General features: G+C 41.2%; 1 protein-coding gene and 1 non-coding gene across 2 annotated transcripts in view; both read left to right on the top strand.

Annotated features, from left to right (window-relative positions):
• Positions 1–26,010, top strand: part of HSD17B3 (hydroxysteroid 17-beta dehydrogenase 3) — a 45,571-nt gene that overhangs the window by 7,495 nt on the left and 12,066 nt on the right. The window contains exons 3-10 of the mRNA XM_061199301.1: positions 12,414–12,489; positions 14,309–14,416; positions 15,433–15,500; positions 16,765–16,800; positions 19,684–19,718; positions 20,796–20,877; positions 21,511–21,576; positions 24,808–24,957. Of these exons, the coding sequence (XP_061055284.1) occupies positions 12,414–12,489; positions 14,309–14,416; positions 15,433–15,500; positions 16,765–16,800; positions 19,684–19,718; positions 20,796–20,877; positions 21,511–21,576; positions 24,808–24,957 (621 nt within the window). The remainder of the gene's footprint in view (positions 1–12,413; positions 12,490–14,308; positions 14,417–15,432; positions 15,501–16,764; positions 16,801–19,683; positions 19,719–20,795; positions 20,878–21,510; positions 21,577–24,807; positions 24,958–26,010) is intronic.
• LOC133098510 (U6 spliceosomal RNA) lies at positions 11,378–11,483 on the top strand. Its single transcript, XR_009702204.1, has one exon. It is a non-coding gene; the product is annotated as a U6 spliceosomal RNA (small nuclear RNA).

Here is a 26,010-nt window from a genome sequence, read left to right as displayed (position 1 = left end):
CCAGGTGGGGTAGAAGCCCAGGTTTTCCACTTGGCCTCCTTTGGGGGGTGCTGCCTCCTTGTTACTGCTGGATGGGTGTAGGAGTTCTGGCTTCTCATAAGCCACTCTGGATTTTTGGGGCAAGAGTGCATCCTTACTGCTCCCCACAAGCAGTACGTGGAGGAGGTAGTCTCACTATCATTGTGGTGATGGTATAAATCCTGAATCTCCACTAGGCTTCCTCTGTCATCATCCCAGGGGAAGGAAGAGGGGAGAGAGCAGAAGGGGTGCTCTGGCACTGTCAGGTGGAAGTGGAAGTTCAGGTCTCTGCTGACATGGCGGGTGGGGTGGCTGGAATGAAAGTCCCAGCTCCCTGCTCATCCTTCTCTGATGCCAACCTGGCAGGGGGTTGGAGTCCTTGTTAGGACTCAGCCTCACCAGAGTGGAAGTGTCAGCTCCCCACTCAGCCTTTGGAGGCAGGGGTGGCAAAAGGAACATAGATTTTTTTTTTGAGTTGTTTGGAGTACGACAGTTATTGTCTAAAGTTTTCTGCCTTGCTAGGCTGCCATTTTTTGGTTCTTTGGTTAGAGAGAGCAGGCTTTTATTGGGACTTTTTATGTCTGCACTGTTGGTGTTTCTGAATATCCAGCTTCTCCAGCAATAAGTCTGGGATATATGAGACAAAAAGAAAACCCAGGAAACTCACCACCAGTTTCCTCAGGTCTCAAGGCCCATAGCTGATCTTCTCATTATCTTTTGGAGTCTTCTTATATTTATTTTATGTATTATGTCCAGGTTGCATGTTTTATTTGCATTTCATGGTAGAAATAGGGACTTTTACTCCAACTTTCCAGTAGCCTATTCTATATTACATTTTAACCTAATCTGTATTTGTATTTAGAGTGACTTTGCCTCCTTTTAAAGGAATTTCAAGCATTATTGGAATCAGGTGAAAAAAATTGTGGAGAGGGATGGGCTGGAGGAGGAAGGACAAGAATGGGCCTGCTCTTCATGCCTCTGAAGCCTCTGCTTCCCTCTGTATTTCACACCATTTCCATTCCTTTGGCACCTGAATTCAAGCCCTTTCTTTTATCTACTGCCACACAGAAGAAGCCCTGTCTTCCCTGGCATTCCCACCACCTGTTATAGATTAGCAGCAACAAGTACCTTCCTTGACCTAGGCCCTAACACACAGCAGAAGGAAAATGGTCTATTCATCACAGCAGCAGCCATTCTTCTTTAGCACAGTGCCTGGCAGGGAATTCTGGGAGAGGGCGTGCTTCTGGGGCTTAACTCCCTGAAGGGGGGTGGTGGCAAAACCCACGTATGGAGCCTGTCAGCCTGGACATTCTAGAAAGAAGATTGAGCCCTGCTCAAAAGGACAAAGGGAACATGCTGGCCCAGACAACCAAGTGTTCTCCGTGCCCCCCTCCTGGCTCAGACCACTTCACATGGAACCTTTAAAAAGTCTATGGCTCTTGAGAGAAATGGCACAATTCAGGAGAGGCTGGAAGCACACAAGGCAGAGAGCATCCTTTGTGTTGAAAATGCAAATTGTTTTCCATTTAATGGACAATCTCTCCCTCGGGAGGCTGATGAAGTGAATTGTGAGACGAAGGTGCTTAATTCTTTAGCCATCCTTTGATAGATTCCCAGACTGAAAATGAGGGCTGGAGGTCGGGATGGGGAATTTTCCAGGAGAGAAAGAGAAGACTTCATGATATCACTGGCCTTAAAATGGGACAGTTCTTATTTTTTTATCTTTTAATTTTCTATTTATTTTTGAAGTTTTAAGATAGATTTTATTTTTTAGAGCAGTTTTAGATTGACCACAAAATCTTGCAGAAGGTACAGCGAGTTCCCATATACCCCTGTCTGCACACACACCCCAGAGTGGGAAGTTTGCTACAGTGAACATACACTGGCATGTCATTATCACCCAGAGTCCATAGTTTACCTTGGGATTCACTCTTCTTGGTTTAGTTTTTCCGTGGTGGCTGTTTTTCAGAGGAAAGTGTGATACGGGCCCAGCTGAAGATGAGTTTCTCTTAGGGAACCTGCTTCCCACCTTCTCCTTTGCTCAGTCTGGTCTGAATGAAGCTTTCTTTACCTAGGGTCAGTCAAAATTGACACAAAAGTCTTTGAGACATTTTCTGTGGCTTATTTCTTTTCCATAGCTGTGTTCCAGCCAAAATGTCTGAGTAAACTTCTTTGTATGTCATTTAAAAATATACTAGAAAATCAACTATTTAAAGGAACAACAGATGTAGAGTATCACCCCTAATTACATTCTATATATGTCTAGATATTGATTGATTGTCTTTTTACAAAGTGAAACCTCACTATATAGGTTCCAGGCCAGGGGTGGGACTTGTTATAATACTTTATGGCTGAAGATCAGCTGTTAGACTGAATATAATTTACTTTAAAATACTTCAGCATGCATAATATGATACACACGTGAATCAGTTTTTTATTTTAAACAGCTTCTTGAGATATAATTCACGTACCATAAAATTCACCTGTTTTAAGTGTATGGTACAATGATTTTTAGTAAATTAACCAAGGTGTTCATCATCGCCACCATCCAGTTTTAGCACATTTCCATCATCCTAATAAGATCCTAATGAGATCACTCACAACTGGTCACAGTTAATCCCCCATTCCCATCCCTAGTCCTAGGCTGCCACTAATCTTTTCTGAACATTTCATATGAATGCCACCACACAATATGTGGTCTTTTGTGCCTGACTTCCTTCATTTAGCACAGGATTTTTGAGGTTCATCCATGTTGTAGCATGTGTCAGTGATTCTTTCATTTTTATTGCAGAATAATATTCCATCGTATGGATATACCACAATTTGTTTATTCATTTACTAGCTGATGAATGTTTGGGTTGTTCCCATTTTTCGGCTATATAATATGCTGCTGTGAACATTCTTATGTGCTTTTTTTCATGGACATATGTTTCCATTTCTCTTTTTTTTTTGGCTGCATCAGGTCTTCGTTGCTGTGCGCGGGCTTTCTCTAGTTGCAGCGAGCGGGGGCTACTCTTTGTTGTGCGCAGGCTTCTCATTGCCGTGGCTTCTCTTGTTGGGGAGCACGGGCTCTAGGCTCACGGGCTTCAGTAGTTGTGGCACACGGGCTCAGTAGTTGTGGTGCACGGGCTTAGTTGCTCCACGGCATGTGGGATCTTCCCAGACCAGGGCTCGAACCCATGTCCCCTGCATTGGCAAGCAGATTCTTAACCACTGTGCCACCAGGGAAGTCCCTCCGTTTCTCTTGGGTAGATTACCTAGGAATGGAATACACCACCACACGAAGAGGTGGTGTGTGTTGAGTTTCTTCTACTTGCCCCTCGGAATTCACCCTCTGCCCTTCTTTGCCCTGCTGTGTGCCCTAGGAGGCTGCCGTGCACCAAGGGCCTCAGATGGCTTCTGGTTTCAGTGGGGTTTGGTGGGGGTTGGGGGACACTGGCAACAGGTAAGAGAGAGAGAGGAGTGTGAGGTTGGGTTCCTTTCTGCTCTCTCCCTGTGGGCTGGCTGTATCCCTCTGCTGAAGGCCGCAGCTCTGTCAGGCAGCCCTCTCCACCCTCTGGTTCTGGTAACTGTTCATCCCCCAACCATTTCAGGTTCACAGGTGACAACAGCTCTGCCCTTAGTAGCTCCAGAGTCTCGTGGGTTCTCTACACATTAGTCACACTTTGTAAATCATCCTTTTATTAAACTCTCTTCTAGTTACCCAATTTGAGTGTGCTGTTTTTGCCAGGACCTTGGCTAAATCCAGGTTTTAGTTAATTTTTAAAGATGCTAAATTAGAGTTCATCAATATCTGTGCTTTAGCTAACTTAACTTTCATTAGAGGGTTTGCCCCTTAGCCTAAGAGATGTTATAAATAATTTTCCTGAGGAAGTGCCTTCCAAGATATGTGGATTAGCTAGAAAGATTGTACAGGCACTTCTGCCCTCCTATGAACAAGGATGTAATATCTGTGAGCATGGCAGAGTGGTGTTCTTGGCCTTGAACTGATTTGGCCCCATGTCCTGCTGATAGTGGAGGATTCTGTCACCTGACCCTGCTAGAAGTTTGACTGCACCCTGCCCCCAGAATATTATCATATCTACCCGGGATGAGCCTTCACAGAGTGCCTAAGGGACAGAGAGCTGGGACTCCACTGAGCTATAAGAATAGGTTCATGACTATTTTGATGCCAGCTTACTAATGAATGTTTCTGTTGGTAGGATTTGGTCTGAGGCTTGTTTGAATTTTATAACATACCATCTGCTGGCTGGTTGGGGAGGAGATCTGTAGCCAAAATTTATCTCTAATTACTGGAGGCAACAAGAAAACCTAGTGATTATGAACAACCAAATAGGCTTAGGTCAGAGAAAGACATAATATTTAATGCCTCCCAGGGTTCCAGCCATTCAGGGTTCTAGTCAGCTCTGCCCAGTCCTTAGGAGCATGTGCAGCTGCTCTGGTCTGTACAAAAAGCAGCCCAGCTGGCCCCAATCAGCACCAGCCCCTCTGGCCTCCCAGCTCATCTCAGCCCCAGCTAAGCACCATACAGCCCCGTACAGCATCTACTCACTTCACATCCCCAATTCTCTTTTAAAAAGCACTGTTACCGGGGCTTCCCTGATGGCGCAGTGGTTGGGAATCTGCCTGCCAATGCAGGGGACATGGGTTCGAGCCCTGGTCTGGGAAGATCCCACATGCCGCAGAGCAACTAGGCCCGTGAGCCACAATTGCTGAGCCTGCGCGTCTGGAGCCTGTGCTCTGCAACAAGAGAGGCCACGATGGTGAGAGGCCCGCGCACCGCGATGAAGAGTGGCCCCCACTTGCCGCAACTAGAGAAAGCCCTCGCACAGAAACGAAGACCCAACACAGCCATAAAATAAAAATAAATAAATAAATAAATAAATAAAGTAATATTTAAAAAAAAAAAGCACTGTTACCTAATTTTCTTGTATTTATTTAGCTTCCTTTAGCTTTTTTTTTAATTTTACTTTTAATTTTGAGATAATTATAGATTCATATGCAGTTGTAAGAAAGAATACAGAGAGATCCCATGTACCCTTTACCCAATCTTGCAAAGCTATTCTACAACATCACACTCAGGATATCAACATAGATACAGTCAAGATACAGAACATTTCCATCACCGCAAGGATCCCTTGTGTGGCCGTTTTATAAACACTCCCACCCCCTCCTTCTTTCTTTACTCCCTCCCTCCCTCCCTTCCTTCCTTCCTTCCTTCCCTCCTTCTTTCTTTCATTATTTCTTTCTTGACGCATAGTTGATTTACAATGTTGTGTTACTTTCTGCTGTTCAGCAAAATGATTCAGTTATACATATATATACATTATTTTTATATTCTTTTCCATTATGGTTTATTACAGGATATTGTTTCCAGTTTTGGGCAATACTTATAAAGCTTCTATAAACATTTGTATAGAAGTTTTGTGTGAATGTAAGATTATTTTTTCTGGAATAAATGCTCAGGAGTGCAGTTGCCGGCTGGTATGATAGTTGCATGTTTAGTTTTTTAAGAAACTGCTAAACTGTTTCCCAGATTGTTTGTACCATTCTCACCAGCACTGTATGTGTGGTCCATTTCCTCCACATCTTCAACAGCATTTGGTGTTGCTATGTTTTATTTTAGCCATTCTGAGAGCTGTGTAGTAATATCTCATTGGGGTTTTAATTTGCACTTCCCTGATGGCTAATGATATTTATGTATACATTTTTAATTCAAAGAAGTGTAAGCAAAAAGGCCATCATCTCTTTGCCCAGATAATTCCTGTTAAAGATAAAATAATACAGGCATAAAATTAGAAAACTCAAGCAGCACAGAAAAGCATACAAAGGGAAATAAAGGCCTCTCCTCCCACACCCCTGCCCTTACCTGGCCCTTCTCTGTAAAGGTCACCAGTGTTCACAATGTCTTGAGATTCCTTTCAGAAAAGGTAAAGGAAAACCATGGCTATATTCATACTTACATGTTGACATGGAGAGTAACTTCAGCGTAACAATCCAGAGACTTTCCTGATTAATGGGTGGCTCTGTCCAGTTCCTTCTGTCTTGCTTCTTGTCTATCTTATAAGCCTTTGCGCTACTCTTCAAGGTTGGAGCTGGGTCATAAGCACGTCTGTGTCCTGCAGCCCACTGACAGCACTCAGTCCTGTGGCCAGACATAGGGCAAGAAAGGCCAGGAGTGTCATCTAGTCACATGCCCAGGAAGAAGGAGAGGAATTTATAGTCTCCTAGCAGAATTTACACCTGTATGTTTAGTTTTTGCCCACATGAGCACAAATGGGATCCTGCTTCACATAACCATAAACCCTCTTCTAAACTTTGCTTTGTTCATTAAATAATGTAATATGGAGATCTTGCCACAGCAAAGGCATACAGATGGTCTTCATTCTTTTTAATGGTTTCAGGGTTATCCTATCCCAGGGATGTACTATGTCTCTTTTATCGGCCTCTTAGGGATGGGCACTAGGGTTGCTTTTTGTTTTTCTAGTTACAAATAATGTTTCAAGACACACCCTTGAAGATAAACTTACACATATCCAAGCATACATCCCTATCAGTAAGATTGCTGGCTCAATGGGTATGTGCATTTAAATACTGGGTACCATTGCCAGATTGTCCTCTATATGATTGAACCAATTTTAACCCATCTTATATTACTATAAATTTTAATATTTATATACATATATATTTAAACATTATAAAACTTACTTTTCATCACTTTAATATATATAAACATGCATTCTTGGCTATTAATGCCCACAGAATGCTAGAAGCAAAATATATGACTAAAGATTGGTTTAATTTCTCCATATCTGGGCAATTCTAGTGCCACCCCCAAGGTCTGGGATGGTATGGATGCTGCAAGCTCCAGTGTGACAGACAAGGCAGTTAGAATGCTTCTCAAGACAGTGCTCCTGGCAGTTACAGGTAATGGCACAGTGTTGCCCCTTGGATTAAAATCCCTTGGCTCAGCCCAACTCAAGAAAAACCAACTGCTTTGCTCTATTCTTGAATATTATCATACATTTACTGTCAATATATGATGGTGTCTTATGCCATTTCAGCAAGGAAATTCTTCTTCCTAAAGTCTATATTACTCTAGTCTAAATTACTCCAGCTGCACTCTAAGCTTATTCTCTTTCATCTTCCCTTAAATGAAAGCAGCAGCTTTTAATTATTTTTATGTTTCCTTGGATTCATTGCTTTGTTCCTGTGTGTCTTGACTTCAACCCTATACTTTCTGAACCAGGCTTTGAGTATCCTAAATTCATTGTAGTATGTCATGGTTGTGTGTGCGTGTGTGTGTGTGTGTGTGTGTGAGAGAGAAAGAGAGAGATGTACCAAACAAGAGTGTACATAATATCTAAGTGTGGTTACAAAAAAAATTAAAATGAGTAAAGTGTCTCTTATCACCAAGCTTAAGAAATAGGGCATCACCAGCTTCCTTGAAGTTTGTCATATAGGCACATATGTCATGCCTTTGTGTTTCCCCTCCTCACTCCCACAGATGTAAGCACTATCATGAATGTTGTGTTAATAATTTCCTTACTTTAAAAAAAGTTGTTACACATGCGTGTATCCCTCAACAACATTTGGTTGCATCACTTGTTTTGAACTTAATGTAAATTGATTCATATGTCTTCTGTAATCTGCTTTGTACTGATCAATATTGTGCTTTTGAAATTCATCCATGCTGATGTGTATAGAACATGGTTCATTCATTTTCAGTATTGTATAGTATTCCATTATGTAAATTGACCCAATTTAGTTATCCATAGTAATTTAATTCACAATGGCAACAGATAAACATAGGATATTGGTGGCAGGAACAGCTAAGTTTCCCCCCAAATCCCTATTCTTCCACTGTATAAAGTTGTAGCTGGTAAGTGGCTATCCAGCCAGGGAACTTTCCAGATTCCCTTACATATAGCTGGGGCTATGTGACATTTTACCAATGAAATCAGGCAGAAACGATGTGTGTCATTTCTTGGTCAAGATGGTTGAGGGAGGGGATATATCTTCTCTACCCTCTTTAGATCCTTACACTGGCTGGATATCAACAGCCAGGGCAATCTTAGAAACCTAGTGTTGAAGGTGGCAATGCCTTTCTCAGCTGTGGGTCCTGAAGGACTATGTGGAATAGAGTCTGTTATATAAGACAAAAAACAGACTTCATTGCGTGAAGCCACTGAAATTTCGGAGTTATTTGTTACAGCAGCTTAAGTTATCCCAACTAATGCAAACTAACAAGAAATGTCCAAGATTTACATGAAGAAACTTCTAAAAGTTTTAGAAGAATGCATAAGATCTGAATAAATAGCATATTACGGATGAGATAACTGATAACTGCAAAGATGCAACTTTCCCCTTATATATCTCTAATTTCAATATAAAACGTTAAAAAATATAATCTTATCATTTACTTGGAAAATTAAACTAAGAAGATAACACAAGAACATTTTGAAAGAAAATAATAAATCATAGGGACTTCCTCTATGAGACACCAGATATCAAAGCCTATTATAAGATTATCAGAAGTGGCACTGGCACAGAAGTTAACAAATAGGCCAGTGGAACCGAACAGATAGATTAGAGACAGATCCACGTACATATGAGAATTTGGCATAAGCATTTCACGTCAGGAAAAGATGGACAAATAGAAAAATGTTGCCAAGACAATGAGCCACCCATTTTGAAAAAAATAATGCTAGATGATTTCAACCTCACACTATTCTCAAAAATAAACAACAACAACAAAAATAAACAAACTACAAGGGTTACAGGAAAATGTATTTATATCCTTGAAGTTAGGGAAAATCATAAAGGAAATTCTAAAAAAAAATAAGGAAAATATTCACAAACTTGGTAACATTAAAATTAATATTATGTAATGTATGGAAAGGGCACCATAATCAAAGGAGAAAATAATTACTGCATATATAGTAGGCAAATAATTAATACCAAGAATATGTAAAAATAAAGCTCCTACAAACTTATAAGAAAATGACAACCCAACAGGAGAATGGGCAACGGGTATATTCTGGTTATATCCAGACAAGACTATAATTCAGAAAGATACATGTACCTCTATGTTCATAGCAGCACTATTCACAATAGCCAAGACATGGAAACAACCTGAATGTCCATCGACAGATGAAGGATAAAGAAGGTGTGGTACATATATACAGTGGAATACTACACAGCCATAAAAAAGAACAAAATAATGCCATTTGCAGCAACATGGATGTGAGTAGAGTTGCAACATACTAAGTGAAGTAAGTCAGAAAACAACAAATATCATACAATATCACTTGTATGTGGAATCTAAAATATGACACAATGAACTTATCTATGAAACAGAAACAGAATCACGGATGTAGAGAACAGACCTGTGGTTGCCAAGGGGGAGGGGGTTAGGGGAGGGATGGATTGGGAGGTTGGGGTTAGCAGATGTATGCTTTTATATACAGAATGGAGAAACAAGGTCCTGCTGTATAGTACAGAGAACTATATTCAATATTCTATGATATGTACCATGTCTTCTTTATCCATTCCTCTGTCAATGGGCATATATACAATGGAATATTACTCAACCATAAAAAAGAATGAAATAGTGCCATTTGCAGCAACATGGATGGACCTAGAGATTGTCATACTGAGTGAAGTAAGTCTGACAGAGAAAGACAAATATCATATGATATTGCTTATATGTGGAATCTAAAAGAAATGGTATGAATGGACTTATTTACAAAACAGAAATAGAGTCACAGATGTAGAAAACAAACTTACGGCTACCAGGGGAGAAAGGAGGGTAGGAAGGGATAAACTGGGAGATTGGGATTGACATACACACATTACTATATATAAGATAGATAACTAATAACAACCTACTGTATAGCACAGGGAACTCTACTCAATACTCTGTAATGACCTATATGGAAAAAGAATCTAAAAAAATAGTGGATATATATATGTATTTGTATAACTGATTCACTTGCTGTACAGCAGAAACTAACACAACATTGTAAATCAACTATACTCCAATAAAAATTTAAAAAACTAAATAAACAAACTGGGAAAATTAAAAAAAGAAGATGCACTTAAAGGTTCATTGATGATGGATGAATAAACAAAATGTGGTGTATGCATACAATGCAGTATTATTCAGCCTTGAAAAGGAAGGACATTCTGACACATGTTACAACGTGGATGAACCTTGAGGACATTATGCTTAGTGAAATAAACCAGTCACAAAAAGAGAAAAACAATAAACAAATGAACAAAATATTCTATGATAAACCATAATGGAAAAGAATATAAAAAAGAATTTATATATGTATAACTGAATCACTTTGCTGTAAAGCAGAAATTAGCACAATGTTGTAAATCAACTATACTTCAACAAAAAATTTAATAAAAAGGGTATATGCTGGTAATTCACATATAAACATACAAAAAAAATTCAGTCCCACTGATAGTTGGAAAAGTGCAAAGCAAAACAGTAAAGTGACGTAATTTCTTGACTTTTAGGTTGAAAAATTTGCTAATATAAAATATGGGCCAGAGTGTGGAGAAGTAGAAACTGTATTTTTGATGGTACAGTTTTAAGGGAGGATATTTTGCCAATACTGTGAAAATTTAAAAAGCATGTACCTTTTAACACAGCATTTCCACTTCTCCTTGGCTATCTACTCTAGGAATTAATTCACTTGTATATACAAAGAGCAGTATTGAAGGGTTTTCACTGTAGCAATATTGGTAACAGGAAAACTTCAAAACAACTTAAATGCTCACCCAAAAGTGAACTATAGAGCACTATGAAGCAATAAAAATGTGGCTCAGCGTGGACTGAAGTAGAAATAGATACAATACTTAGAGATAAGACACATCATTAAGTTAAAAAGACAAGCTTATAATGCCATTTATAAAGTGTGAAAAGAAAGAAATCCCACAAAACAAACTTCTATTTCTGCATGTACTTATAGATGCATGTAGATGCAGAGAGAAAGTTAGAAAGGAGGATCAACACCAAACTAAAGACAGCGGGAACCTAGCGGTGGTGGGGAAATGGAACCGTGGGGGTGGCTTAGTGACACCTTTTACAGTGAGAATGTGCTTGTGTATTTAATAGTATAATTTAATAAATCAAAATAGAAAAAGATGTAAATGCTGAGGCTTCAACTCCAGAGATTCTTAATTGGATGGTTGTGGTGGGAATTGGTGTTTATTTTTGATGTCTTCCTGAATGATTCTGATACCACAGGTTTGAATATTGGCTATTGGAGACCATAGAGTGAAGTCTTCAATTCAGCTTCTTATGTGTTTTCTATAATATAACTCCTTGTTAAAATCTGGCATAGTGCTTGTTTTGGCAGCATATACACTAAAACTGAAGCGATACAGTGAAGATTAGCACGGGCCCTGTGCGAGGATGACACACAAATTGTGAAACATTCCATAATTGTGAAACATTCCATATAGGTAAATTTTATGTCATGTGTATTTTACCACAATTTAAAAATATAACAGTTTCATTTAATTAAAACCATAGAGAAGGATTTCAATTAACTGGGCCCTTTGTCACTAACTCAAATGTTGCCTGTCTCTGTTTAAATGAACACTGGTTTTTCCACTTGTCTTCAGGCAAAGCTCTATCTTTTCTCACCTGTAGCATTTTTAGGTATGAGGAGTCTGGGCCTGTCCATGACCACCCAGCACACTGCGTTTACCTGTCTCCTATGCTATGTTCAAGCACACCACTTCTGCACACTGTCGCTCAGCCCCCATGAGTCGAAGCAGTGTCCAATCTGAAGAGAGTTCCTCCTGATCTCAGGGAAGCATCTGTTTACCCTCCAATTTCCTATTCCATTTTCTGTCCTGTTGGGAGCCAGAAAACAGAAAGAAAGGGCTCAGGCCCATGACTGTGCCCAAGTGAAGAGAACCACAGGAAGAACGTTCTTGTGAATAGGAGGCAGCTCACAAGTCGCTGCAGAAATATTGTTTTTTATTATGGGATGCTACTCTAGACCCTGTTACATAAATTATAGTATAAAATCCTCCAAATTCTGAATTCCACCACACATCTGATCATAGGTGCTTTAGATAGGAGGGCATTCAGATTGTGGATCTGTACAAAAAAGCACTTAGAATAATAGTTCCTGGCACATAATAAACACATGCAAATAAACTACTGTTATGTTACATTTAGCCTGCCCCAGTGTGGCTGTTTTACTCATAGCCCAGAAACCTTTATCACATTCTGCATATTTAAACTCAGGAGAAGCAAGCACATCACACTGTGACCAACTGGGTGATGCCCCAACTCACCTTTAATGTAACAAGCCTTCCCTGTCTGCTTATCATCTCCTTTTTGGTTTTCCCGTCCCTACCCTCAGTTAGCAAGACAGGGACTCAATGTCGTGCTTATCAGCCGGACACCGGAAAAACTACAGGCCATTGCTGCGGAGATTGGTGAGTGACCCCAAGAAATAAGGGAGATGTTTGTGGAGCCCACCAGCCAAGTCTGCTCCTGTCCTGCCCATAGAGACATCTGTCAGCATCCCTACGTTTGCTCTCTGGAGGCTGGGGTACCAGCCTCCTTAGGGGAGCCCAGTTTACAAAGTTAAGTGCAGGATATAAGTGGCTTTAGTTCACTTCAGTTTAGTTCACCAGGGGTTCTTCAGGCTGCATGAAGCAGGGGGAGACTCACCCCACAAATAGGTCCTCTTTCTTCTTTGGTCTAGCGTCTCCATATCTAGAATCAGACTCCCTCATCCAGAGGCCTCAGCTGTCTGATTGCTTCTGCTACTCCCTTCAAAAGCAGGATCTATGTTTGGGACTTCACTTCCCTATGTCTATGCTGTGCTTCTTGCAGTAGGGTGAGGGACAATGCTTACTGCTAGTTGTTAGATTAAAAAAAAAAAGATTTGATCCAGGGCTGCCATGTATGGTTTTGAAGGTTGTACACTATACAACCCCAAGAGACAGCATTTATATTAAAATTATTTATTTATTATTTATATTTATTATTTATTTATTTATTATTATGATCCACTCTGACGTGTTCTTAGTTAATAATGATCATCATATCCCTTTCTGGGCATTTGCATTTTAATAATAATTACTAATTTAGTAATTAATAAATTCCTTAACTCAAAGGAATGAGTCTTCAACTATGAAGACTCGTGAAGACCATAGCAGGCTGTCTGGGGGAGAGCCTTATTTCCCTGGAGAGAATTTGGGCTAAGAGAAGGCCGTGGGAGGTGTGGGGTTGAGCAGTCACAAGGAGGAGGCTCAGTGCCCTTGAACCAGTGAATTCTGCTTTTGTTTTCTGTCTGGATATCAGAAATAACTTTGACCCAGGACTAGGACATTCTTCAGTGTTTCCCTTACAGTGCTAAAGTGTACTTTTCACCATCCTTTTGAAAAGCAAGTAGTGTCTTTGAACTGCCCCCAAACTTTGCCTTAAGATCACTTGCCCCAGAAATATTGGGTCTAATTCCAAAGCTAAGCAGGCAGCAGCTGGTGAAATCTGCCTGTTGCTTTTATATCTAAGAAAGAGCTCCTGCACAAGGCAAGTTCACATAAAACAGTGGAAAGAGGATTGAACTTGGAGGGAGCAGAGTTTGGGTGCCCTTGGTCAAGCTAGTAAGCTTCTCTGAGCCTTAATTTTCTCCTCTGAAAAATGGAGAAAATACCTACTTTACAAGGTTGTTGAGAGGATTAAAAAATATATTGTGCATGTAAATGTTTTATAAATGCTAAAGTGTTGGACAAATACAAAGGGTTTCTGAGTGTATGTGACGAGAACCTGACACTCACTGAGCAGAGGCATTGCACTTTGCTCTTACAGCCCTTAGTCCAGGGGTCTGAAACTTGAGCATGCACCACATTCACCCAAGCACATGTGAAAACAGATTACCAGGCCAACTCCCAGGGTTTCCCGGTTCAGTAGGTCTGGGGTGGAGCCTGAGATTTTGTGTTTCTAACAAGTTCTCAGTGATGCTGATGCTGTGGTCTGTGGACCTTGCTTTGAGAACCACTGCATTAAATCTGTTATAAGGTCTTTACTTGTCACTGTAGTGACTCTTAGAATCACACAGAAACCATCATTCACAAATCTTTTAACACATCCCAGCATTTATCCGAGGCTATTTCTTGTTTCTAATTAAGGTGCTGGGCTTGTGCTCTTAAGTGTCTGTTCAGGTAGTACAGGAGCATTGGGAGAACATGGGCAAGAGGGGGATTTGGACTCCTGTTCATTAAAAAATAACTGTTGTCTCTAATGCAGAGTGGACGATAGGAAGTAGTGTGAAGATTATACAAGCAGATTTTACCAAAGATGACATCTATGAGTATATTAAAGAAAAACTTAAAGACTTAGAAATTGGAATTTTAGGTAAGTAAATTACAAAATGCAAAGCTTGTTGTAATAAATCAGTGAAACAATTATCTTAGTGATACTTGATTATTCAATAGTAGCTTAAACTTAACCCATGACTGTAAGCTGTAGCATTAAACCAAATATTAAAGTTCAGTTCTTCAAGAGGAATTACTGGATTAACAAATTTGTATATGACTTTGGAATGTAGCAAATCTACATATTTCAATCTTCCCAACCATATTTCCTAGTATTAAAATATTTTTCTTTCACTGAACTGATATTGACATTTGGCAGGAAGAGGGAAACTTTGGCCTAAAGGAATTAGTTTAGCAAACAAACATCGCTGCAATTGATCCATGAAATAGTGAGTCAGTGTGGTTATCTGAGGACCGACTTTCTCATTTGGGAAATGAGATACAATTTTTTTCTGAGATAATTTATAGACAATCTGTTTTGTAACCACATCACAGTACAGTGTTTGTATTGTACATAGAAAGAAGATTTTGATTTCTAGAATAATTACATTTTTACTAATAAAAGTGTAAAACGTGTTGCAGGAAAACTGGAAAGAACAGATGAGCATGTAAAAGAGCTATGAATTTCTTGAAGTCCTGACAGCCTGAGATAGCATCTTGGTATATATCCTTCCAGATACATACACACATATTTTCAAAATCAGGATTAAACTTACGTACTGTTTTGCAACATTAAAAAAAAATCATACATCACTAATGTTCTCCCAGGTTTTTAAAACTCTGAGCAGTCATAGTTTTGAATGACTCCATTGCATCCCACCACCGTGATTCATTTTATGTGCATTGTATTATAGGACCACAATTTCTTTCTCTCCAATTTCCTCACTATTATCAAATGATGTTGCAACAAACAACCTTGTATATAAATCTTTTGTACATGTTTCCTTGGAAAACTTCCCAAGAATTCCTGGGTTGAGTATGACAATTTTTAAGGCTTTCAATAGACATTTGCCATGGGCTCTTCTGACATCTTTTTGTTTTGCCTCTTTTGGTCAGTCAACAATGTCGGCATGCTTCCAAACCTTCTCCCGCGTCATTTCCTTAACACACCGGATGACATCCAGGTAGGCCTATACTCTTCTGTGGATGTTTTCCTCTCATGTGGTCCTGAGTCCCCTGGCTGGGTAATCACCAGGGCCGGGAGGGGGTAATGGGATTGTATTCTGTATTCCAGGTGGATGACTGGAGGTCTCCCTTTCTTTTCGCCTGAGTACTTGATACACAGTCAAGGGTACCGCTGTTCATGACTATCTCTAGGATAAGGACATCTTCCCTCTTCTCCACACACCAAAATTTACCTGTGCCAGTCTTTCGGGACTCTGCACTTTGCTTTCTAAGGGGGTAATTCTGCCTAACAAATTCATAGCTGTGGATTCAGTGGGAGAAGGCCAGCTCTTTGGCTTTCTTTGTCTTCCCAGGTAATAAGATTCGTTCCACTTTCAGTGTGAGAGAAGCCCCTCGCACAGACTCTGTGGTTGGGGTTGTTGTGAGTTCAACCAGCTTGACTCGGACCCATGACTGCCCTTGCTGGCCATGAGCAAATTTACTACACATTTAACAGTCTTTGAAGGCACTATATTTCGACACTTCCCCAAGCCCTGACCTTTGAAGTCGTGGGGTTATAACAATTCTGAACAGGCTAGCATGCTTCTATTCCCCGATCCCGAAGTATTCATAAGGTTCTGTGTAGGCCCCATGTCTACTGCGTGGACAAATAATGCCAGATTGCTCGGACCCTGCTGAACATCCTCACTGGCCACACGTCTAACTCCACGGTCCCTGTTTCCGGCACAAGTTGGTGTCTCTCCATTAAGCAGGTTCCGTTCTTGCTTCTCCTTTTTTATGTCTGCATTTGTACTTGTCTATATGTCTGACCCTTTTTTCCTCTCTGTCTGTCTTGGGTGATTCTAGCAGTTTCTTTAACTGCCCTCTGTAGCCCGGAACCTGTATACCTTGTGTTATACAACCATTCACCTTTCTAATCTCTATGCTGTTGTCTTCTAGACCACATATACTAACCTCCCTTCCTTCAGCTGGAAATTAACCATCTCCCTTTGAAAAACTGTTTCCGTATTCCTGGCGAAATTTTCAAGGAAACTCTTAATTGACTTCTATTCGAGATCACATTCTTATAGAATCATAATGTGGGTGTCAGATGTTTCCCCGTTCTAGTGCATTCTGAATATCAACTAGGAGCCTAATTTGCAGGCTGAGGCAACCAATCAGACACACACTTTTGCCCACTTCATGGTTGTTTAGCACTGAATACTTTTCAAGAGAATTTCTCAAATGATCCGGCTGATTCATGATTGTGATTATTTATTACAGAGCCTCATCCACTGTAACATCACCTCGGTAGTGAAGGTATGTGATCAGTGTAAGTGCTCAGTGCATTAAAATGTAGTAGCTGTTGGATTTGGCAACTCAGGAGAATTGGCCCCTTCCCTGTAGATGCAGAATTCTTTAAAATTGAACTGTACTTTAAAATTGAACTGAGAGACCATGTAGTAGCCTTTTAATTGTCTTGTCTGTTTTCATCAAGAAAATACAGTGGATTCATTCTCCCTAGCATATGAATCCTTTTTCTGCATTCAGTTTTGTCATATGTCAGACATATTAGGCCTGATGATGATGAAACTTATTCAGGATTCCAAAGCAACTTAAAAAAATTTAGTATCTTCTTGTGATTTTAGTCTTTGTAAATAGAGGAAAGCTCACTCAGTTTGGAAAAAGGATAGAGGGTGTGGCTTGGATTTTATAGACTCCTGTTGTTCAAAAACTATTTGTTGAAGTGAAGTTCAAGTTCATATGTATTCTGATCCCAGATCAGTTACTAGTTAATTGGACAGCACTGGGCATGCTATTTAGCTCCTTTGAACTTCAGATTCTTCATCTGCTATTAAAAGAGTATTGAACTAATTGATGTGTCAGGTGCCATTCAGCACTCAGGTCCTTTTATTAGAATTAACTGCATACGCATTTATAGGCATGAGTACCACAAAGCTATCCTATGCTGTGTCTTTGTGTGAATAAGAAAAAGGGAGACAAATTGTCTGGGCAGACAATTTGGAGAAAGGTGCTGCTTAAGAGTGGACATGGCCCCATGCTTGGTGAGTAGATGATGCTTTTGTGTGAACACAATATTTCCCTTCCCTCTGAATGATGAGAGCCCTCTAAATGGCTTGTGAGTGAACGCTGGGCTTTCAGCCCACACTCACCCCCACAGCTGGGCACCTTGCTCGGTACACAAAATTCACAGCTGTGCCTGGCAGCCCTCATAACCACTCTGGATGGTCCAATGGAACTTCAGCAATGAATCAGGTATGACTGATTTCATGGAACTGGGACCCTTATTGGGGAGCAGCAGGGGGCTGTCTCGTCTTCACAGCATGGACTGGCAGGGAGAACTGGTTTCCCAGAGGAAAATAGGTTCCTATCAACATAAAAAGGGGGGATGGATGCTGAACAGACCAAAAAAAATTTTTTTCATGTGGCTGCAGTTGAGCTGACAAAAATTATTTTCACCATTGGTTGTTTTTTTTTTTTTTTTTTTGGAAGTATACTGGTATTTTATAGTTTCCTGCTCAGTTTTTATTGGTACATACATTCTTTTTATGCTGAGCAATCAATGGCTTTTTAAAATTCCCAGCTGATGTAATTGAAGGTTTTATATGTTCCACTGTTGTCTGCAGCCTTACCACTAAAATCTTTCACATTAATGGATACATTGATCTTTCATTCTTGGTCCATTTGATCACAGGGTTTCCCAAATGTATTTGACAACCCTCTGACTCTTTTAGCAGAGAAATGCTTTGATTTTCAAAAAAATTATTTTATATCTTGGTAGACACTAAGTAACAAAGAAAACAAATTGAAGTTTAGCTTCTAAGTCTGCAATGCCCAAGTTGGCCACGCTGGTTGGAAGCATGACTAGTATCACTTAATTATTCCAAAGGAACCATCTGGAAACACTAGAGTTCTCTATCAAGGGCAGAGATGGGAGAATGAGTTTGAGGGCAAAGGGAATGTGGGATAAGAGACTAAATACTGGAACCTTTGAGACAGGGACCCACAAAGTCCAGTGTTGTGTCTCTGATTGGGATCATTCACCCAGTCAGGCTTTTGGGAGACTGAGAAATGCTGTCCAACAATACTCCAATTATATCCTTAATGAAGTTGGGAGAAGCAAGGAAAGGGTGTTGACATGATCTAGTCCTCATCCTTCTCTCACCTCCCTCAAAATCCAGAGTTTCAGAAGGCAGTCCAGTCTAGGAAACCCTCACCACTCCCACCCCTGCTGCTTCTCCAGAGCAGTGAAAACATTATCTGGAGGCTCCCAGGGATGAGCTTAGGGGCCTTCCTAGGAAATGCAGGGCCCCAGACAGCATGAAAAATTAGGCAAACTTGTCTTCTGGTCCCCAGTGTCCTCTATTTCTCTGCCTCTCTCCATCTGTTTGGATCCTCTCTGTCTCAAACCTGCTCCCAAGACAGGGCCTGATTCCACTCAACTGTACTTTCAAGAACATTTCAGTCCATGGGTTTGCCTCTTTCTTAATTCTTAAAATGGATGCCTTAAAATTATGACATGAAAAGCTTTCTTAATGAAATATTTAAGCTCCAGAACTGGCAGGGAAGACTTCTTCCAGGGACAGTAGGTTGGGGTGGGGAAGGGATTTTTCAATGCTGTTGTAATTCCAACAGACCAGCAGACATGTTGTGTCTAGGGAGCTACTTCACAGACCACCTGCAGGCTGCCAATGAGGCTGCTGTTGAATTGAAGAGATGTCCTTCTCCATCTCATACCTTGTATGTGAGACACTCATGGACACTTGTTAGGTTTCCTGACAGTCCCCTAATTCTAACTCCTGTGTGAGTTTTGTAATGGCCAAACTACTTTCACCTCTCTCCCAGAATGAAGGGTATCTGGGGAGCCTCAGTGTTGGTCCCACAGACATAAGCCAATTTCCATAGTTTTTCACTCCCTTCATTTTCCTGGAAGACTTCAGTTTTATGAAGAAGAAACCAGAGGCCTCTGAACTGTTTGCCATTTATCTAAGTTGCCTTTTATGGGTTCCAGCCAGACTCTAGTGTTGTCAGAATTACCTCCAATGAGTGTCAGCAGATTTTCAAGGCCATCTGAGAAGATGAAGCTCTTTCTCGTTTCCTCCAACACCTACTTCCTAAGTCCCCACGGCACATTGCTACATAGTTCCTTTGTCAGGGCTTAACTTTGCCCTTCTCTTATAGATGACGCAGCTGATTCTGAAACACATGGAATCAAGGTAAGGTCTTTCCTTGGAAAAGCCATGGTCTGCCTGGCCTGGCAATCAGCTGACTTGGGGACCAGGGGGATATGGTTCATCTGCTGCCGCTTTAACAAATGATAAAACTATGATGAAAGGACATGGAGATTATGGTTGGACCAGGCCAGCTTTGCAAGCAGATAAGCATATTTGCAGGTCAAATGTAGCATATACTGGAGGGAGGAAGAGAACAGCAGTTTCAGCAGACATTGTGTTAAAAAAATTAACTCACAGTGAGTGTAAAAGACACTTCAGAAGTTGGCCTGAGACCAAGATCATCTCTTTGTTATTATGCATTTCAGCTCTTGTCAGAATGAATACTCCAGTTTTGGGGTAAAAATCACCACCCCATCTGTGTCTCTATTTATTCCATGTTTTAAATCACCCTATTACAATGCCCATTTGGGAGCTGGTTTTTCTCAGGTGGTATTCACTAAAAGCAAATGGTTAATAGTTTTATCTTCCCTAGAGAAAGAAGGGGCTTGGCCTTGTATTCCAATTTTCAGTTTCTTGATTTTTCTGGATTGAATCCATCTAGTTGGGAAGGATTAAGGATATTGAATTTCAAAAGGGTAAGTAAGAACCCCAGAGACTTGTGTAGGAGTGCCTGTGTGAGCAGATGATGGACTGTCAAATTCCACCCAAGACAGGATTCTGCATATGACATCTGTCCTGTTGTGGGTCATCTTTATGAGTCAGAAGGGAACTTGAGCTCATATGGTCACATTTGAGAGAGAAGGATCACTTCCCCCTTGAGTCTTGTCTGAGCTGAGTTGGTTCTCTGCATTTTGGTGGTGGATCTTTGTTGTAGCAGAGCCCCTGTTTCCAGTCACAAGCTCTTGAAGTCAACTGACCGCCGAGTGGCATCACTGTGTGGTGTAGTTCATGATTGAGGTGAAGTTCCACTGACAGTTCTTGGAAGCAGAACACTTAGCACACATGGAAACCTAGAGAGGGTGGAAGTTTCCCAACATTCACATGAGCCCCTTTATTTTCTTCCTTCTCAAGGTGTAATCAGGCAGCAAAACAATTGAAACTTTGTTTCTTGCCTTTTAGGCAGAAAGGTCTCATCTTGAACATATCTTCTGGGGTTGCCCTCTTTCCCTGGCCTCTGTACTCCACATATTCGGCTTCTAAGGTGAGTGACAGATGTAGTCCAAGCCTCCTTCTCCTTCTTCCTTTTGTTTTTCCCATTTAGCATTTTCCTTTGGATCATCTGGCAAGGCGATGGACTGATTTGCCTAGAGGCACTCTTCTGGGTACAGGGAGGAGCGAGTCAGCCAGTATCTGGGTGCAAATTAGAAAAAGATGCTGCCCCTGGGCTGATGAAGCCTCGCAGCAGCACAGCCGGGCAAGCGCAGCCCCCATGGAATTCCAGCTCCCACTCACTTCCTTGCCTGGGAGCCCTGCGCTCCTCTGGCCAGCAAGTAACATTGTAGTTTCCTTCCATCCCAGAGGCCTCACCAGGTGTCCTCTTGCCCTAGCCATAAAACAAATCTTTGGAACTGTGGGTGCTCTAGACAAGGCAGAGCTTCCCTTGGGTAGGGTATCTATATGCAGTGGCCCTAGGTATGTATTTATTACAAAACATATGTTCCTTCTCATTGCGGGAGCTCTTCCCAGACCAAGAAATGAAGTTCTAACTCCCAACAAGACAAACTGCTGCATTTTAAGGTGAAGAAGATAAGCTCCCTGTGGTGTCCTTTGAAATCTGAGTGAATTGGCTCTGACAGAGAATCAAGTCCTTAGGTGTTTCTCCTTCTTGCTCCAGGCTTTTGTGTGCACATTTTCCAAGGCACTGCAAGCAGAATATAAAGAGAAAGGAATCATTATCCAGGTGAGGTCAACAGTTCTGAGTCCTTGGGAATGGGAACTCTGGATCCCCATGGAGCCTGGGCCACTGCTTCCTGCAGGACAGGCTGTGCATGTGTGACCAGGAGAGAGGGTCTGGATGACACCATGTGAATCCCTATGACCATAGAGGTGGCAGCGGAGCCACCGTGGTTCTGCCTGCTGCTGCCCTCACCATGCCCTGGGTGCTGGAGAAGGAAATGGGGTGGGATGAGTGAGTTCTCAGAAATGCTCGCTACCCAATGCTGCATCAGGACAGAAATAGGGTCTTGTCTAAGCATCCTTTACTCTCCGACCTAGATAGAGGAGACAGGCTCATGTGGGAGGAATTGTGGAGAAGGAACAAAAGAAAACTGGGCACTTGGTCAATGTTGGAAGAGGGGAGAGGGTGCTTCACTTGGCGGCTGTTCACCTGTGATGGAACACAGAGATCTCCACACTCTGGTTCTTGAGCACTTGGGGAAGAGATGCTCTGCTCTCCATTTCCCCTACAATGACAGAGTGGTCATGGAGTTGACCTTGTCCTAACTGCAAACAAAGCTGGGTTGTCACTGCTGTCTGTAGACTGAGCAATATGACGTGCTTCCTTCAGCAACACAATTAACTCTAAGTGGTTTCTAGAACCTGGAATAAACAGTTTACAGAGGTTTACGGTTAATTGTTTGGGAAGAAGTTCGATGACATACTATTAGGAATGAAAAAGGCACACTCAGTTATATTTTTAAAATTACTGCTGCACATACTGATTTTCAATTAAAAGACCCAGGTGAGAGTATCTCAGTATAAATTAACCAGCTATAGCATGAAGCTTATTCAACAGGCAGATATGAGTTAATAGTAGGAGCTTTGTAAATAACATCATCTTCCCAGTTGTAGTGAGTGATTGTAACAGACTTGTCACTAGACTACAGTCCCATTCTCTGCCCTGCTGAACTAAAGTCTCACCTATCAGAGATTATTCCCTTCTATCCATTCTCCAACTCCCAGCTGAGGACGGATTCCTTTTGCAACAGCTCTACCTTATATATGCTAAGTTTTCTGCAGTAAAAAATAATCCCTAAAATCTCATTGGCTTAAAACCACAAAGATTTGTTTCTCATTCATGCTACACATTCACTGTGAACTGTCAGAGGGGATTAGCTCACTGTAGTGACGCAAGGACCCAGGCTGATGGAGCAGCCGCCATCTTGGATATTGTCAGTTGACATGTCAAAGAAAAAGTGGTAGGAGTTCAAGAGACTTGCTTTGATAATTAGGGGCTCTGACAACTACTGAGCCTGTACTTTAGAGCCCACGAGCCACAACTACTGAAGCCCGCATGCTGCAACTACTGAAGCCCACCCACCTAGATCCCATGCTCCACAACAAAGAGAAGCCAGCGCAATGAGAAGCCCGTGCACTGCAATGAAGAATGGCCCCCGTTCGCTGCAACTAGCGAAAGCCTGTGCACAGCAACAAAGACCCAATGGAGCCAAAAAAAAAAAAAAAAAAAAAAAGAATAAAGATAATTAAGGGCTCTGGCTCAGAAAAGTCACATGTCACTTTTGCTCATACTCATTGGTCAGGTCTGGTCACATGGTCCCACCCAACCATAGGGACCCAGTAAGTGCAATTCTATCATGTGTCTGGAAGAAAGAAGAACTAGAAATATTTGGTGAATAACACTAAATATTAGTGTTGAGTATTGAGTCTTAGCATCATCTCGATCTTGATAATTGTGGGCCAGAGATGCTGTAGCTGCTAAGTTAGTGGGTTCTGCGGGGCAGAAGGTGTGGGAGGAGGTGAGGAAGGGGGAGGGAGCCCCTTCCCTCATGCAGAAGCCTCGGAACTGCTCCAAGTCCTGGAAAAGACGCTGTGACATTCTGAAAACCAACTGGTCTCTCCAAACACGCATGTAATTGGTGCTCAGTAAATATTTGTAAAATTCCTGAGGAAGTATGTACTGTACTCTTGGGTTTGATTTTCAAATCCCAGTGCTGCTGCCATTTATTATCTGAGTGTTTTGGACAGCCTGCTTAAACTCTGTGAGCTTGTTTCCCCATCTGTAAAAAGGGGTTTATAATAGCTGCTTCTCTGGGTTACTGTGACGATCTAATGAATAAATAAGTATGCAAATTTAACCAATATTTATTGAGCCCTTGTTTTATACATAAAGGTGTTTTGTCAACCAAAACTCACTGTAAGAATGGAAACACTTTTTATTATTTCCCTATCTGAAAACTGGGTTTGAAAATGCAAGCTTCTTATATTTTTCTAAGAATACACTTTGAGATCTTTGGAAGAAAAGTGTTATGCAAATTAATAACTGCACTCATTTCCATGAGAACCAATTGAATTGAATTGAATTGACTGACATACATTGGATTAAATTATGAAACAACGTAATTTCAAGTGTGATGAGGAAAAAAAAAGTGATGTGACAAAAGTTTCAAAGGTGATGTGAAGAAAAAGAAAACAAGCATGGATTTTTTTTTTCCCTAAAGATGCCAAGGTCTCTGTGTCTGGGAATAAAGTAAGAAACCCCATTATGAAACCTCATGCCAGGCCACAAGGTGGTGAGACCACCAGTGGAAACATGGTATTGGGTTTTCAGGGTACAGTGTGCTGTTGTTTATTTTTCTTACCATGACAGGAAAGATTATGAGGTATGTGCCACTCCTGGCTCCTAACCGAAGTGTGAAAGTGGGAATCTAAAGTACTTGAAAGTGCTCCAATTTGGTTATATGTGTTAGAAATAAACCTCTGTGATAGGGTTGCCAGATAAAACACAGGACATCCAGTTAAATTTGAATTTCAGATAACAAATAATCTTTTGAGAATAAGTATATCCCATGCAATACTTGGGATATAATTAAACTGAAAATTTTTCCATTGTTTGTCTTCAAATATAACTGGGTGTCCTGCATTTTCACTTTCTAAGTTGGGGAACGTGCTCTAAGACAGAGCTCCTCATTCACCCTGTGTGCATTTGAACCACTTGGTGTTGTGTGGCTAAGGCCTCATCTTGAGTTAGTTGCCACATTAAGCCAGAAACTGGCCTTTCTGATTCCCAGCTCTGTGCTCGTTCTATACCTTTAACTGTTCTATTATCATATAGTATCCTGAGACTTTTTAGGGGGAGAACAGAGTTGGAACATGAAGGGATGGTAAAATGGGTATTAGTTTCTCAGGGCTGGGCAGATTGCTCCTGTGTTACGGTCTTTATTTCCCATTGTAGGTGCTCACCCCATATGCTGTTTCAACTCCAATGACAAAGTATCTAAATACCAACATGATAACCAAGACTGCTGATGAGTTTGTTAAAGAATCACTGAATTATGTCACGATTGGAGACGAAACCTGTGGCTGCCTCGCCCATGAAATCTTGGTAATTGATAACTTCTCCTTTCTTGAAGCAAGGGAGGACAGACAAGCAGGGGGCCCTAGCAGGGCTTAGCCAGCTCTTCCTTGCTGTTGGAGCTTTCAGCCGTTCTCTGTCACGCAAGGATAGCGATGCCAGAGGTATGATGCTGAGGGTAATCCAGCCTGTGAAAAGGAGTATCTAGCAAGGAGAAGGAGAAGCTGAAGCGCTGGGTGCCCAGCCTATAGATAACTCTGAAGTTGGCAAATCTCACCCTTGGCTGCCTCACCTCTGCCCTCAGAAAGTAAGGCGGCTCCCAGAGCTTTGTGAAGGTCAGGCCAAAACACAGGGTGCTTCCCTGTAGGGGCTGTCGATGTCCTTGGCCCTCTGTGCCAGTAAATGTTTAACTATGCAGGAAAAAACCAAAAATAAAACAAAACACCTTGATTTGTAGCGTTTGCTGATTTCCATGACTGATGTTAAGCTACCAGTGTGTGGTCACTGCACATGAATTCAGGAGGAGAGCTCACAATTGGCTCTCGTGAGAAAGTACAATCTGGTTCCTGTACACCACGGACTTCATCAAACGTGGAAATAAAGTCTGAAGTATATGGCACGAGGCATTCTTACCATCCCTGGGCTGCTTTTAGGAAAAAACACAAACATGAAACAAAGGTAGACTTGAGTTTCACACTAATACTGAAAACAAACAAACAGTGTCAGGGTAGTTCTGTTTCCAGCATCACCAAAGAATTTTAGACAGATCTTTACTTTCCCTTCATATGTCAACTTTCTCCTCTGCCTCATATGTTTTTCTACCATGGGAATTAGGCTTCTTTATTTCTCTCTTTCTCTCTCTGATGCTAGAGAGATTCATGGGTCAATGCACTAAATCCTCCCAAAGCATTCAGCTGTCTCCTGGGACTCAGTACTGAGACTCTGGCAAGAGATACTGAATTGCCTTAGCTGATTACTTGCTACTTTTACTGTAGAATCTCAACAATGTGCAGAATCACCATTTGAACACACAGTGCCAAGTGGACAAGCAGAAAGAATATAAGATCTTTATTTTGCCTATTG

This window comes from Eubalaena glacialis, chromosome 9, assembly GCF_028564815.1.
Source record: "Eubalaena glacialis isolate mEubGla1 chromosome 9, mEubGla1.1.hap2.+ XY, whole genome shotgun sequence".
NCBI classification, from domain to species: domain Eukaryota; kingdom Metazoa; phylum Chordata; class Mammalia; order Artiodactyla; family Balaenidae; genus Eubalaena; species Eubalaena glacialis.
The sequence above is the reverse complement of the archived record's forward strand: the minus strand, read 5'-3'. Positions and strand labels throughout refer to the sequence as shown.